At 29.8% G+C, this 13131-nt stretch overlaps 1 protein-coding gene across 2 annotated transcripts in view; it reads left to right on the forward strand.

Annotated features, from left to right (window-relative positions):
- LOC125077702 (glycine receptor subunit alphaZ1) overlaps nt 1–13131 on the forward strand; it is a 46935-nt gene that overhangs the window by 18255 nt on the left and 15549 nt on the right. The window contains exons 3-5 of one of the 2 annotated variants that reach the window (XM_047689708.1): nt 1729–1788; nt 9961–10037; nt 12827–12926. In XM_047689708.1, coding sequence (XP_047545664.1) covers nt 1745–1788; nt 9961–10037; nt 12827–12926 — 221 coding nt within the window. In that variant the 5' untranslated portion in view covers nt 1729–1744. Of the gene's footprint in view, nt 1–1683; nt 1789–9960; nt 10038–12826; nt 12927–13131 lie in introns of both variants that reach the window. The other variant, XM_047689707.1, reaches the window with a different exon arrangement.

Raw genomic sequence — 13131 nt, forward strand, 5'->3', positions numbered from 1 at the left:
AATAATTTAAATAACTTCCAAACTACCGCAGCGTGCTATACCAAAAATTTTAACCACGTTTTTCATAACAATTGAATTTTCGATCTTCGAAATCAATATTTGTCATTTAGGTACCGCAAATACAACAATAAAATTAATTATTAGGCCTCGTTATTTTCAAACAGTTCATATTATGCAAAATTTTCTACGTAGCTAAACTGTATCAAGCGAGTTGTGAATAATTTATGCTACGATCGATTTCTTCAAATCGATGTAATACCGTGCCTTGCTGAATGTGTCAAGTGAAAGCAATAAGAAAATCAGCCTTTGGATAATAAATAAAGTAGCTTCATTTCCTTCATTCACTTTTTTAAAAACACAATTCGAAAAATTAAACAATGCGTTGACTACTGACTAACACTGACAGCATGAAGTATATAAAGTAACTATTCGAAGTCGTTTACTATTTATATTATTATTTATGCTGTATATCTTTACTTTGCTTTTATTGCATTAACATATTAGATACTGGAAGTCGATATTATTTTGTATCCTCAAAATAAACAAGACGATGTATCAATATTAATATACGGCATTATTTTAGGTATATTTTCAAAACACAAAATCTAGACAAAAAATCTCAAAAAGAGAATTGAGATAAGAAGTTACGTAACTAAATAAAACTTCAAAGATAAGCTTTAGTTGAGAATATTTTTCTGTTTCATTTTGCTGTGTGAATTTTATTTCAAAGATAAATATAATTTTGCTAAATATAAAAGTACTATAAAATTTATATTATAATAAATTAAATGTTATTTTATCTGATATTTAAATTAGGGATTAGAATTCAATATACCTCAGTACCTAATAGTTCATTTTATAATTTTGTCTACTTAAATACATTTTTGTTCACTTATTTCTGTCACTCACACACTCAATCAAACTTACCGCCTATCTTTGAAATAGTTTATTGTTACAAATATTAATATGCTATATAGTTATCACGTCATTATTTTATTTAAAAAAAGAATCGTTTCTTTTTTTAAATCTGAAAATGGAATGATCAACGCGATGATGATAACAATTCTTTTAATGACAAATAGCCGATGGGTCTACATGCATTTACGAAACCTATTTCCGTAGGTGAATCTGAATCGTTTTTATCGGCATTGCGGTAAAAACGATGGTCACTATTGACGTTGTTATTTATCTATACGTATAAAAGAACTGTAATAGAGGTCTGTACGGCGTTTCTGTAAAAATAAAACTCAAAGTCACAGGAGATAACATGAAATGCCATGAAGGTTTTGTTATGATATTCAAAGCTGTTTTTAATGAAAAGTTTTAAAATAATTACAAAAAATCGTCTGATAAGTATTGTTTACGTCAAACATACTTGAAATAACGACAAACTTATTCATTTGTATTAATAGTAAGATTTAAAGTAAATACGAAAATTTAAAGTTCGCGACTTAAAATCAATAATTTTATTGATTATAATCAATAATATAGGTGTTATTATAATATAATATAGGTGTTAAAGTGAATAGATTAAATTCTATCATATGAAGAAATAACAGTTCAATATCTTAGTAAGCTTTATTTTCAAGAATTTTACTGAACATATATCAGCATTCAATAAGTATAGGACAGAAATTGCGCGAAAATCTTGTATACAATAACGATCAAAGACATTATTTCCAGATATACCATAGGCGTTGGAATGACCTGCTACGCTTCGTTCCACAGTCTGCCGCCATAGAAAATGATTCCTTGCATCTGGCCGACAACGTTTTTCTTCTTAATATGGTTTGTTTCGTTCAAATTTAATTTTGCCTTTATTTATTCTAAATATTTATAATGCAAGAGCCAAGCTTTGGTTGAAACCCAGACAAGCACCACTAATTTTTCATGTGCTTAATTTTTATTTATAATTCATCTCGTGCTCGTCGGAGAAGGAAAACATCGTAAGGAAACCTCCATGTGTCTTATTTTAACGAAATACTGTCACACGTGGGGATACACGTGTGACAGTATTTCGTTAAAATACCGCATTGGAGAAGCGTGGTGGAATATGTACCAAACTTACTCCCCGAAGGATGAGGAGGCCTTAGTCCAGCTGTGGGAAATTTACAGGCTGTTAATGTTACCAAGACTAATTAAGTATATATAATAAGTATATATATATGTACTGCCTCGTACAACCACTCAGTGGAACCACCTTTCGCCGGCGGTTTTTCCGAACCGAATACGACTTGGGAACCTTCAAGAAAAGAGCGTTCTCCTTCCTCAAAGGCCGGCAACGCACCTGCAAGCCCTCCGGTGTTGCAGATGTCCATGTGCGGTGGTACTCACCATCAGGTTAGCCTTCTGCTCGTTTGCCACCTATCAAAAAAAAACTTAATCCTGCTTTAAGTCTCACCAACGACTTTTGGAAAACTATGCTTGTGAATATGATAGTTAGTTAAAACCAAATAGCAGATTTTTTAAATGACTTAAAAATATTATATTTAAAAATAATAAATAATATGTTTTCTACTTTGATTGAAAAGATTCATATATCAATATATTTTTTAAGCTTATTAAGCTCTTGAATTTGTTCTGGAAAATAAAAGCTAATGTTAATTCGTTGCAAATTTATTTCAACTTTTATAAAATTTGGAATTTATTTTATTTTATAATAATTATTTTAATTAATTGCATATAAACGATTACTTGCACGAGCACAATATACAACGATACGGTATATTTGTCTATCTGTCTGAAGGTCGGCACTACATACATTAGATAGCAATCAGCGGTCATTTGTTAACCTACAAGCACTAACGCTACTATAATCGCCTTTATAAGATGGGACGATAAGTTGGCCTTGAACTTTGTAATAATCTACAGGGCTGCTACTTCGTCGCTACATATAAGCAGTGATATGACTGCCCATAAACCATTCTACTGCTGGGCAAAGGCTTTTCTGATGACTAGTAGGCCTTGTAATTTAAGCACCGTCCGGGTTACAGGATTTATAAGCAAAATTTATGTACACATTCTGATGTCAACGATATTGTTGAAATTTCAAGATCATATTTGAAAGCAACGAATCTACATGTAATGTTAAAATGAAACTTTTCTGCCGAAAAATAGTTTTACTTCTGTCAAATGATTTATATATAATTATCATCAATAAAGGGCGGCTTAAAATTACATGTTACATCCGCCTAGTTAAAGCTGCTAAGAAATATGTACAGGTGAAATTAAATCATTATGGCTTATGTCCTGACTTAAAATAAGAATATTCATACGTATTATATTATGCTAAATATAAATAAATTGGTTCGAAGAAACTCGACAAACAATTTCTACAAATATGACCAACAATTCAAGTCTAATCCTCTGATATTATAATGGAATGACCTAAAAATAAATATCAAAAATAAATAATACTTACGTTTGTTATTTACCCCGCAGTTTATAAGACAAAGAATTTAATTAATTTCCATAAAAGACAAATTGAAGTGTAAGCTAAAATGTCTCTGATAGCTGAAAATTGTTGTTTGTTATCAAACGAATGAAGAAGATACAAACTCAATTACAAACGGTATCATTTCATTTCCTGTTTTAATGGAAATAGGAATTATATAATTAAAATAAGATAAAGCAAATTTCTCGTCTGACGCAGCGAAAAACAATTCATCATTGTATTTCGATTTGTAGATCTATATTGAATATAGAAAAATCTGCAATAACATGAAGTATTATTGCAGATATACTATTTTGTTGATAGTGAATGCTTACCCAATGAGTACTGATCTTCAGATGAGAGGAGTACTAGCAACGTTTTCATCTATTTTGGTTGTTCTAGCTCAAATAATAACGTGAGTACGTTCGGGCTGAAACAGGTGCTACCCGATAAACATCAGTTGCACAAGTTGCAGACTGCTTTAAATTTTAAACTCTTGCCAAGTATGAGCACCTGGGGTATGATGCATACCCTAGTGGAGAATGCCGAATCTAGACTACGTAATATGGCTCACTAACCCAATAAGCGGTATATACAGCAATACATTATTTTTCTGTTTGGTAGTAGATGACGTCATAGTTGATATAAACAAGAAAGTAAATTCTTTAATATTACCGTAGTGATATGAGAAATTATACGAGATACACCATATTGAATGAATAAAATTTTTAAACACAATCTTATTGTTTAAAGTTTAGATTTAAATTTTGTAACTCCAATTTTAAATTTCACATAATTTTTAAGTCGCCTAGTTCTTCTGCACCTGAGCGATAATCTACCTTTAAGTAAATGAGATTCAACTTTTGAAAGAACGAAGCTAGGGTGAAGGTGAAGTAATGCCAATGAATCACTGATAAGGCAAAGACACGACAACACCCTTAGAATTGAATAGTTTTTCTAATTTAGTTAAAATACATTATTTGTGCGTGGATTTTGTATCTTTATATCGTTAGATTAAACCGTGGTTTTGGAGACAAGATTAAACATTGACATAAATTTAAAATAAAAGAAAATAAATATAACGCTTGTTCCCCTTACAGAGCTCTTTCTATGTGGAATCGCTGGTTTAGTGGCTATTAGGGCAGTGGACGCCGAGGTCCTGGGTTCAAACCTTAATTCGCGCCAGTAATAATTACATTGGAAATTTTTATCTGGAAATTAGCAGTAAGTACTTAAAGCCTAATGCCTCGGGAAGCACGTCAAGCCACTGGCCCAATATCTTAACAATTTATGATCAAGTCATTGTGTTATGTGTATGCACTTGTATACATATGTATATACTTATATACTATGTATACATAATGGTATTATGCATTAAGAACAGTGACGGAAATCGATCACATAATAAAACAGAATAAAAAACGAATCGAAAGAAAGAGAGTCTTGAAACCAGACTGTAAGAATAGCGTCTAAAGATACACAATCAGAGAAAGTTAAACGAGTTATATTTTAGTATAACAAAGAAAAATTAAACAGATTAGGATAACTGTACTTTTGAAAAAAGATAATATGATTGAAAATCGAAAAAAACACAGACGCACAAGATAAGAAAAGATAAAAGAAATAAGCAGAATATTCACGAACGTTTCTTAACGGTCATGATTTTAATAAGCTCTTTCAGAAAGAAATATCTTCTGGAAACTGGTAATTTATTTCAGAAATAATTCTTATATACAAAACTTATAAAGAACTTTTAAAGGCTTTAATTATAATACATATATTTACCACACATATAACATATAAATTTTACAATTTTTTTGAAACTATAGTTTGGGTAAAGAAATTTTCAAATATAATATTAATTACCATTAGAATTGATAACATTAAGTGCTTAAATATATACAAATATGAATTAAAAATAGTTAAAATATAGATGTTGACCGCGTAGAATGGTGGCAAGAATACTAGCAGCATTTCCCCGTTGAATCGCAATTCCGATCCTCTGGGCTAAAAACGAACCAACCCTCCTGTCACCAGTGGAGGCAATAAGGCGAGGTGTTATATTATTTTTTATTATGATTAGATTCACAAAAATAAAGTGCTATGAGGCCTGTTTTTATTTTATTCATTTTTTTTCTTTCTGATACAAAATGGTCTTAAATAAATTTTCTAAATGATGATCCTGAAAATTGAACAAAAGACTACATTCGTCTTTAAAATAGCTTCATAAAGAACCCGCTTCGTTTCAAGAAAATAACTTTTCTGCGTTTTAAGGAAATGTTACCTAATTCTTTTAAACTTCAGATTTAAATTAATGAAGCTGACTGAAATATCGCTGGCACGTTATATTTTTACAAAAAAATGTAATTCTACATGTATATTCGGATTTTGCAAGTGACCACGACGGGCGTAACTCTGCGGAAACGTCGACCAAAATAATAAAAGGAATTTCGGTACGGAGTATAATATTAAATATGACTGAAAAGTGTTCAATTATTGACATAATTATGTTTTACATATACATTGATTAGATTTTTTATTTTGAACTTTCAATATTATTTTTATCTAAAATTTATTTAATTTTATTAAACAACTACAAAGGAAATCAGCGTTGGGCATTGGAACCTAACTTGCAAGTTAAATGGCTATTTGGCACACAATAGCAGTAATTTTTGTTTTCTTTTTTATCTTTATTGTTATTTATTTATTTAGATTAAGTTTTTTTTTCTATTTAAGAATGAGTAATGTAGTGCTAAACTCAATCTATATACAAAAAAGGTCTACCAAAAATTCTGGATAGTATTGACAATTAAAATAATTAAAAAAAAACAATCAGTTAATCATAGGGACAGTGTTGAACCCCAAGTGAGTGAGATCAGTTGCGGGGCTTTGGTCAAGTTATTTTAAGAACCCAGTAAGCAAGAATAAATAAATCTAACGTATCATTCTCCTATTGAGGAGAAATTTTTAAATTCATTTCACTATACTGCTGTGAAGATATGCGTGATGAAATTTCACCTGACATGAGCAAATCACACGATGCTTTGCTTCTATTTCCATTCGAACCCAGAATTTTCGTTTAAGATCCATACGTTCAATCTAGAATAAATGAATAAAAAAAAGAAATCTAATATACTTGAGATTGTTATGTAAAAAGATAAATTTAAATATCACATTTAGTTAGTCGATATGGTCGTAATTAACAACAATGATATAACTATGTTGAGCACTGATGTTAAATGCGAATAAAAAATTAGCATACATGACTACGGACTTCAAAGATCAGCCCTATATGGAGCCAGTTTGTAGTGGAATATATTAGTTTTTACCGTCAAGAATGTTTTCAAAACAACCCGGAGTTTAGAAGTTAAATATTAAAATATTATCGCTCGGAAAGCACGTTAAGTCTTGGATATTATACTCGGAGGACATTTATGTTAGATCACACACTTGTGTATAATATCACCTGAGCAGTTGATAATTTTGGAACAGCACAAATCGCAGTGTGCGAAAAACGTTCTTAATTAAAAAAAAACGCGCTTGAGTCGAATTCTAAAAGTCCTAACAAATAATAAACACATTAAAAGAAGTAAAAAAGCCCTTTATTCTAAATATAGCGATTGCGTGTATTTAATATGGCAATCGATGACGTTGCCTTGGCCTAGATAATTCAACGGTCATTTGTGATATGCAATGTAAAATAAATACGAACAGAACTAGTTCCTCTGCGAAATAGGACAGAACATTTAATAGCAACAAAATCTGCTTGAATTCGAATCATTTTTAACTTCTAGAGTTAATTTTAATTTTAATTTATTCGTGCGTAAAACTAAATGTTTAAATTTCGAGTTAACAATGAACATTAATTAAATTAGTTGAATAGTATTTTTCAGATCATAAATTCATACAGGAGTCCGTAATGAATTAACCTTATAAACAATTCACGAAATAAAATTTTTAAATGCTAGTTAATTGAATAACTTTTTAATTATATTTATTTGATAACGGTTTTACGTTCAACCGCAGATTTTTGTTTTTGGTAAATACGAAAAACCTAAACTTCTATAACTACTAACTTTTGTATTTGTTTGTCAAAAATTGGAAAAACATTATTTAAAAAATGGAAATATTTCTTTTTTGAAGTGATTACTTCTTATCGGAGGGTAACTTCTTCGTTACGTAACGCGTTACGGTGCCAGTCTGTCTGGCTTCCCTTTCTCTTACGCGTGTTCAACTTAGATTAGATAAACTTATCACTTCTATCGGACGTCCCGAGACGCACACGTATTTTTTAAATCGAATTTTATTTATATAACAGTAATTTTATTAACAAAAACAGTGTAAGTCATTCGTATATAAATTTTTTATAAAATATTTAATGCCAACAATGAAAGCAGACAGTCTATGACAGGGTAAACTAGTGCATTTAAAACACGCTACTTAAAAGTAATACTAAAGCTATTGTGACCACATACTTATTTCGTCTAGGATTTTTTTAATTATATTTATTTGTTAAGAGTTTTGATTATAATTTGTTTTTACATACATTACATTAACAGCCTGTAAATATCCCACTGCTGGGCTATTCCACCGCGCTGCTCCAATGCAGGTTGATGGAATACACATGTGGCACAATTTCCTTCACCGCCGAGCACGAGATTATATATAAACACCAATTAAGCACATGAAAATTCAGTGGTGCTTGCCTTTGAACCCGAAATCATCGGTTAGGGTGCACACGTTCTAACCACTGGGCCATCTCGGCTCTTTGATTCGTTTATACATATAATATAATAAATAATAGGCCATCTCTAATCTCAATTATAACTTGTACAGCAACCTTTTTTAATTATAAGTTGTTTATGTTTATATAAAGAAATAAAATATATAACCTCTATATAAACTCTAGAACACAAACAATTCAAAAAAGGTAATTTTAATTTTAAAATATTGTACGTCTATATAAAAAATGTGTAGGTTTATATAGATAAACAAACACATTTTGAAATTATAATCATGTTTATTGTGTTGTTGAGTTTACATTGTTCACAGGACCTCAATGTAAACTTTTATTCATATATTTTATTTCATTTTATTCATTTATTGATGTCTATTCTAAATTAACTTTATTTATATATATATATATATATATATATATATATAAATCGAAGTTAATAAAGGATTGTATGATAATTAAATACTTTATAACATATCAAAAGTTGTGTTGTATTACAATACCAGAAAATCTATACTTAAAATACAGACCAGTGAATGACACCCGCCTTGATGACTTGCAATTGCGACATATTTTGAAAAAAAAAAATGTTTTAATTAATTAGTTTTCAAAGGAACAATATTCAGAGACACTCTATTAAAAACTCACGCTATGTTGGCGAAATAACAAATTCATTGACGTCATAAGCTTAAGCTGCCAAGCGGGGAGGTTTAAGCTATCATAGTATTATACAAATAATTAAAATGTATAAAAACAATTATATAAAGCATAGAAATAAAAATATAAATATGGCTGGTAGGAAGTGGATGAGAAGGGCCGAAGATCGGGCTCGGTGACGTGCCTTAGGGGAGGCCTATGTCCAGCAGTGGACTAATAAAGGCTGATTATGATGATGACGACGATGATGACGATAGAAATAAAACATCTTATATAAAATACAGTGAATTTATTACGATTGCAGCGGAGATTTAATCAAACACGTGGACTCGTATTTAATATATAATGGTAAATTTCCTTCACATAATATATAATGTTCGATATTTTTTAGAATAATATATGATTATAAATACTAGTATGTCGAAAAACAATCCAATTTTAGTAAATAGGACACGAGACCACTTTATTATTGAGTTTATAAAGAAAATATAGAAAAGGAGATTCTTAATTAAATAATAATATTAAGGATATTTGATCAAAATACTTTTACAAAATAAACAAATTGTGTTGATATAAATGTATTACTGTAACATTTTCCCTTAAGCTTTTATGATTTTTGTTATAAAGACGAAAATACACAGTAATAGTATATCATATAATTAAAACTAAAAATAAAAGTATTTTGAGATGTCACAATATAAATCTTTCCTCATAAATTGTTATTTAGGGATTGATTGATTAAATAATGCTTTATCCTCTTCTGTCGAATGTCAAATCAATCATGTTAGAAAGGGACAAATCAATGTTTAACTATTTATCCACTAAGCAATATATAATAAATAAATGTTGAAACAAATCATCACTTTGAACTAAAAAATCAATGCAAACTTTTCATTGTCAAATGTGTTTAATTTCATTTCATGTATTTTTCACACATACTGTTTATTAAAGATTTAAAATTTTGGTCTATACTAGACTCCGACCCCTCAATATTCCTGGTAGAACACAATTATTGCATTTTCTGTTACTATCTTCAGATCTGTCAATCATACTTTTCTTAAGACCTTCGAAAATTTTATTTTTGTAGGACAATTCAAATTTGTACCTTAATTACATATACAATTTTTTTTTTCAGGTTGTGCAATGACGTAACGTCGAAGAGGAATCACACGCTGAAACCACGAGTAGTTTTGCCCGAGAACTATGTTAAAGGTAATATATATCTGCTAACATACTATAAACATTGAAGTTTTTACTCAAGGTTATTAGAACATTTGCCTTCAAAATATGTATGGTGTAATTATTATTTTGCTAATGAGGAATTCTAGCTTAGTTTTATTGTAAAACATTATTCATTCCGTTCGTAATAATTGTGTATTTTATTAGCGTATTGGTCAACATTTCTTATGAAAAACGAGTGAAGGAATTACCAGTTAGCAAATTAAACTGTTTTAAAGTTGTACGCTTAAAATGCTTTCGTTATAATTTACTGAGATAATCTTTGTTCAATAAATATTTACACTACTGCATTTTTATGTGGTACTTATCCTGTGCTATTAGTGTAAGTTTGGGACAAATTCCTTATCGCAAACACCTTACATTACCCACACTTGCCGAATTAAATCTAGCCTGATGTAAGTGTATCATTGCAACGTTCACGAAACTTTGACTAAAGTTTATGTGTATATATATTTTACAAGCGTATATCCGCATACATTTATATTATAAATCTCACTATAAATTAGCTGTAAATAACGTTTATTTTCATAACTTGTAATCATTTTTATCATTTAGTAACTCGTTCCAATCAAGCATCCAATCACGTATCTATCCATAGAACCTCTTTTTTTTATAAATACCTATTATGCCGTCAAGAGAAAGGGCAGAGCATCTGACGATTTTTACCCTTTTGTTTCTGTACTGTATTCGAAATTCGAATAAAAGAATATAAAGTACATGATAGCAATTTTCATTTTTTCCTAGATCTTCGATTTCCAAATACATTATCTGAAGCAAAAGCCATTCTTCTTTCAAATGGTCCCTTTGAAAAGGCATTTTGATAAAAGTTTTACATCGGAACACACAATTTGTTTCAATGTTTAAAAAGACATATCTTCATAATATTCATCGGATATATCTTGCTAATGGATGTCATGTCAAGTTTAAAGTAATAATTTTGGACTAGTTCAAAATTATTGTGGAAAAATCAGAAAACTTCGTTTTTTTCAAAGATATCTTCACAGCATGCTGATATAATCTATAAAATAAACAACACTAGAATTTTCGTTAAGCGAGATCTTTCAGATCTATAAGTTAATTGTAAGGTATGCCTATAAACATAACATATATAGGTATAAGGAAATGGGCTCAAAAAATCGTTACGTTATATTTTACGCCCAGCAAAGAGAGCGGACCGGCTACTCGTATTTACTCGTACATATATTTAGTGCATAGAAAAATGCTAAAGTATTTTAAATTCACATCTGCAAATAAACTTAGAAACGAGAAATGAAAGTAAATTGAAATTTAAAGGTTAGTTAGAGCGTGTATTCCTCTCGCCCGTCGAGATAATAAGATGTTATATGTTGCATGCTTTATACATGCGCTTAAAAGTATATAATTTTTAATGTAACTACCGCAGTGAAAACTTGGAACGTTGGAAAACTAATTTTTGAACATCTCATCATCGTTTTATTCAAATCGTCTACTCAAAAATTTTCTGGAACCAGTTCTAACTACGATACTTTGTTTTTAAGAACAGTTTTATTAATTTAATTAATTATATATATTGATATATTTTGTAGGAAGACTCGGTTTTTATAATTATGCCCCTTGGAAAAAAAATATTGGTTCTGTATAGTTTATAAGGTCTCATTAATATAATCTAACATATAACATAAGCAAACTGAAAAATAGGAAAGTAATAAAAACAAACCTCAATATACTTATGAATACTAATAAAATTTAAGTAGGCACACCTAAAGATCAAATAAATATTTATTGAGGTCCTAAATGCAAATATTTCTAATATAAATAAATGCTTAACTGAAGTAAGCTGTATAAGTTTGTAAGTGCAAAATTGTGTATCTATAGAAAAAATAAATTAACTCTAAAGTCAATTTACAACTAACTGCATACCTCAAAAACAATCGATACCCAAAATTGTCTGAAACGATTATATCATAATTGTTAACTGTAGTGTACAGAGATCTATAATAATATATTCATTAGCATTAGATTTATATTTTATATAAGTATATATTATCTGTGTATTTATGCATCTGTCATCTCGAGTGACACACATCGCAAAAGCGCGGGAAAAGAGGATATATAAAATGGGCGCGCGGTGAAGACGGTGTGTGTGCACAGCGAGCTGATATTTAAATATAATATGTATTTATTTAATTTTTTGGTAGATCGACTTTACATGTGAACATAACAGTAACAAATACTAAAAATTGTACTAAGAAATTTAACTAAAGTTTTTTTTTTTTTTATTGACAATTTAATATCTACACAGATATATCCGCGAAAATATCTTTAATTTTTTTAGCCTGCATTACAAGCCTTCGTCATAATTTAAATTTGAAACAAATAATTAATAGATCCATATAAGTTTTTAATCAGCTTGTTAATGTTCCACTATTGAGCAAAGGTCTCTTTTCTTAAAGAAAGGGATTGAAAGTCATAGCACGTTGCTAATCCAGCACGGCTTGGACACACATACTAATGGAGCGAAATGTCATCTGACCTACGAAAAGTTTAGATTTTTTCATTCGCTATCGGTATTATATATAAACATATATTAACCACGTAAAACCCAAGCGCTCCTTTCCATTTTTAATCCTCGACCTCAGGTTAAAGCATAAGATCCACCTTTTGTAAAAAAACAAAAGTAATATTGGTAAACACTTTTCCTGTTATATTGGTAAACTTTGAATGAGAAGAATGTGAGGGACTTTTTTGTTTTCAAGTAATATTTAAATGGAAATATCTTTCAGAAATCCGGCCACCTTCTCGGAAAGGTCAACCAGTCGTCGTTGAATTCAGTATATACGTTGTGGACGTCAACTCTATTAACGTTGAAGATATGGACTTCAGGTATCTCTTTTTTTTCATTTATTTTAGTAGACTAGACCAGGGAAATGGCTTCTTACTGATTTATTGTCATATGCGCCATTTATACCAACACTTTAAGCATTCAAACTGTAACAAAGTAATACTAAGTTGTGCTCTTTTGCTATTAATAATAATTAGTGAGTACCCATCCAGACGAACCTATAAACACCTGTTTACACTAGTGATG

The sequence above is a fragment of the Vanessa atalanta genome, chromosome 4 (assembly GCF_905147765.1).
Source record: "Vanessa atalanta chromosome 4, ilVanAtal1.2, whole genome shotgun sequence".
Classification (NCBI taxonomy): Eukaryota; Metazoa; Arthropoda; class Insecta; order Lepidoptera; family Nymphalidae; genus Vanessa; species Vanessa atalanta.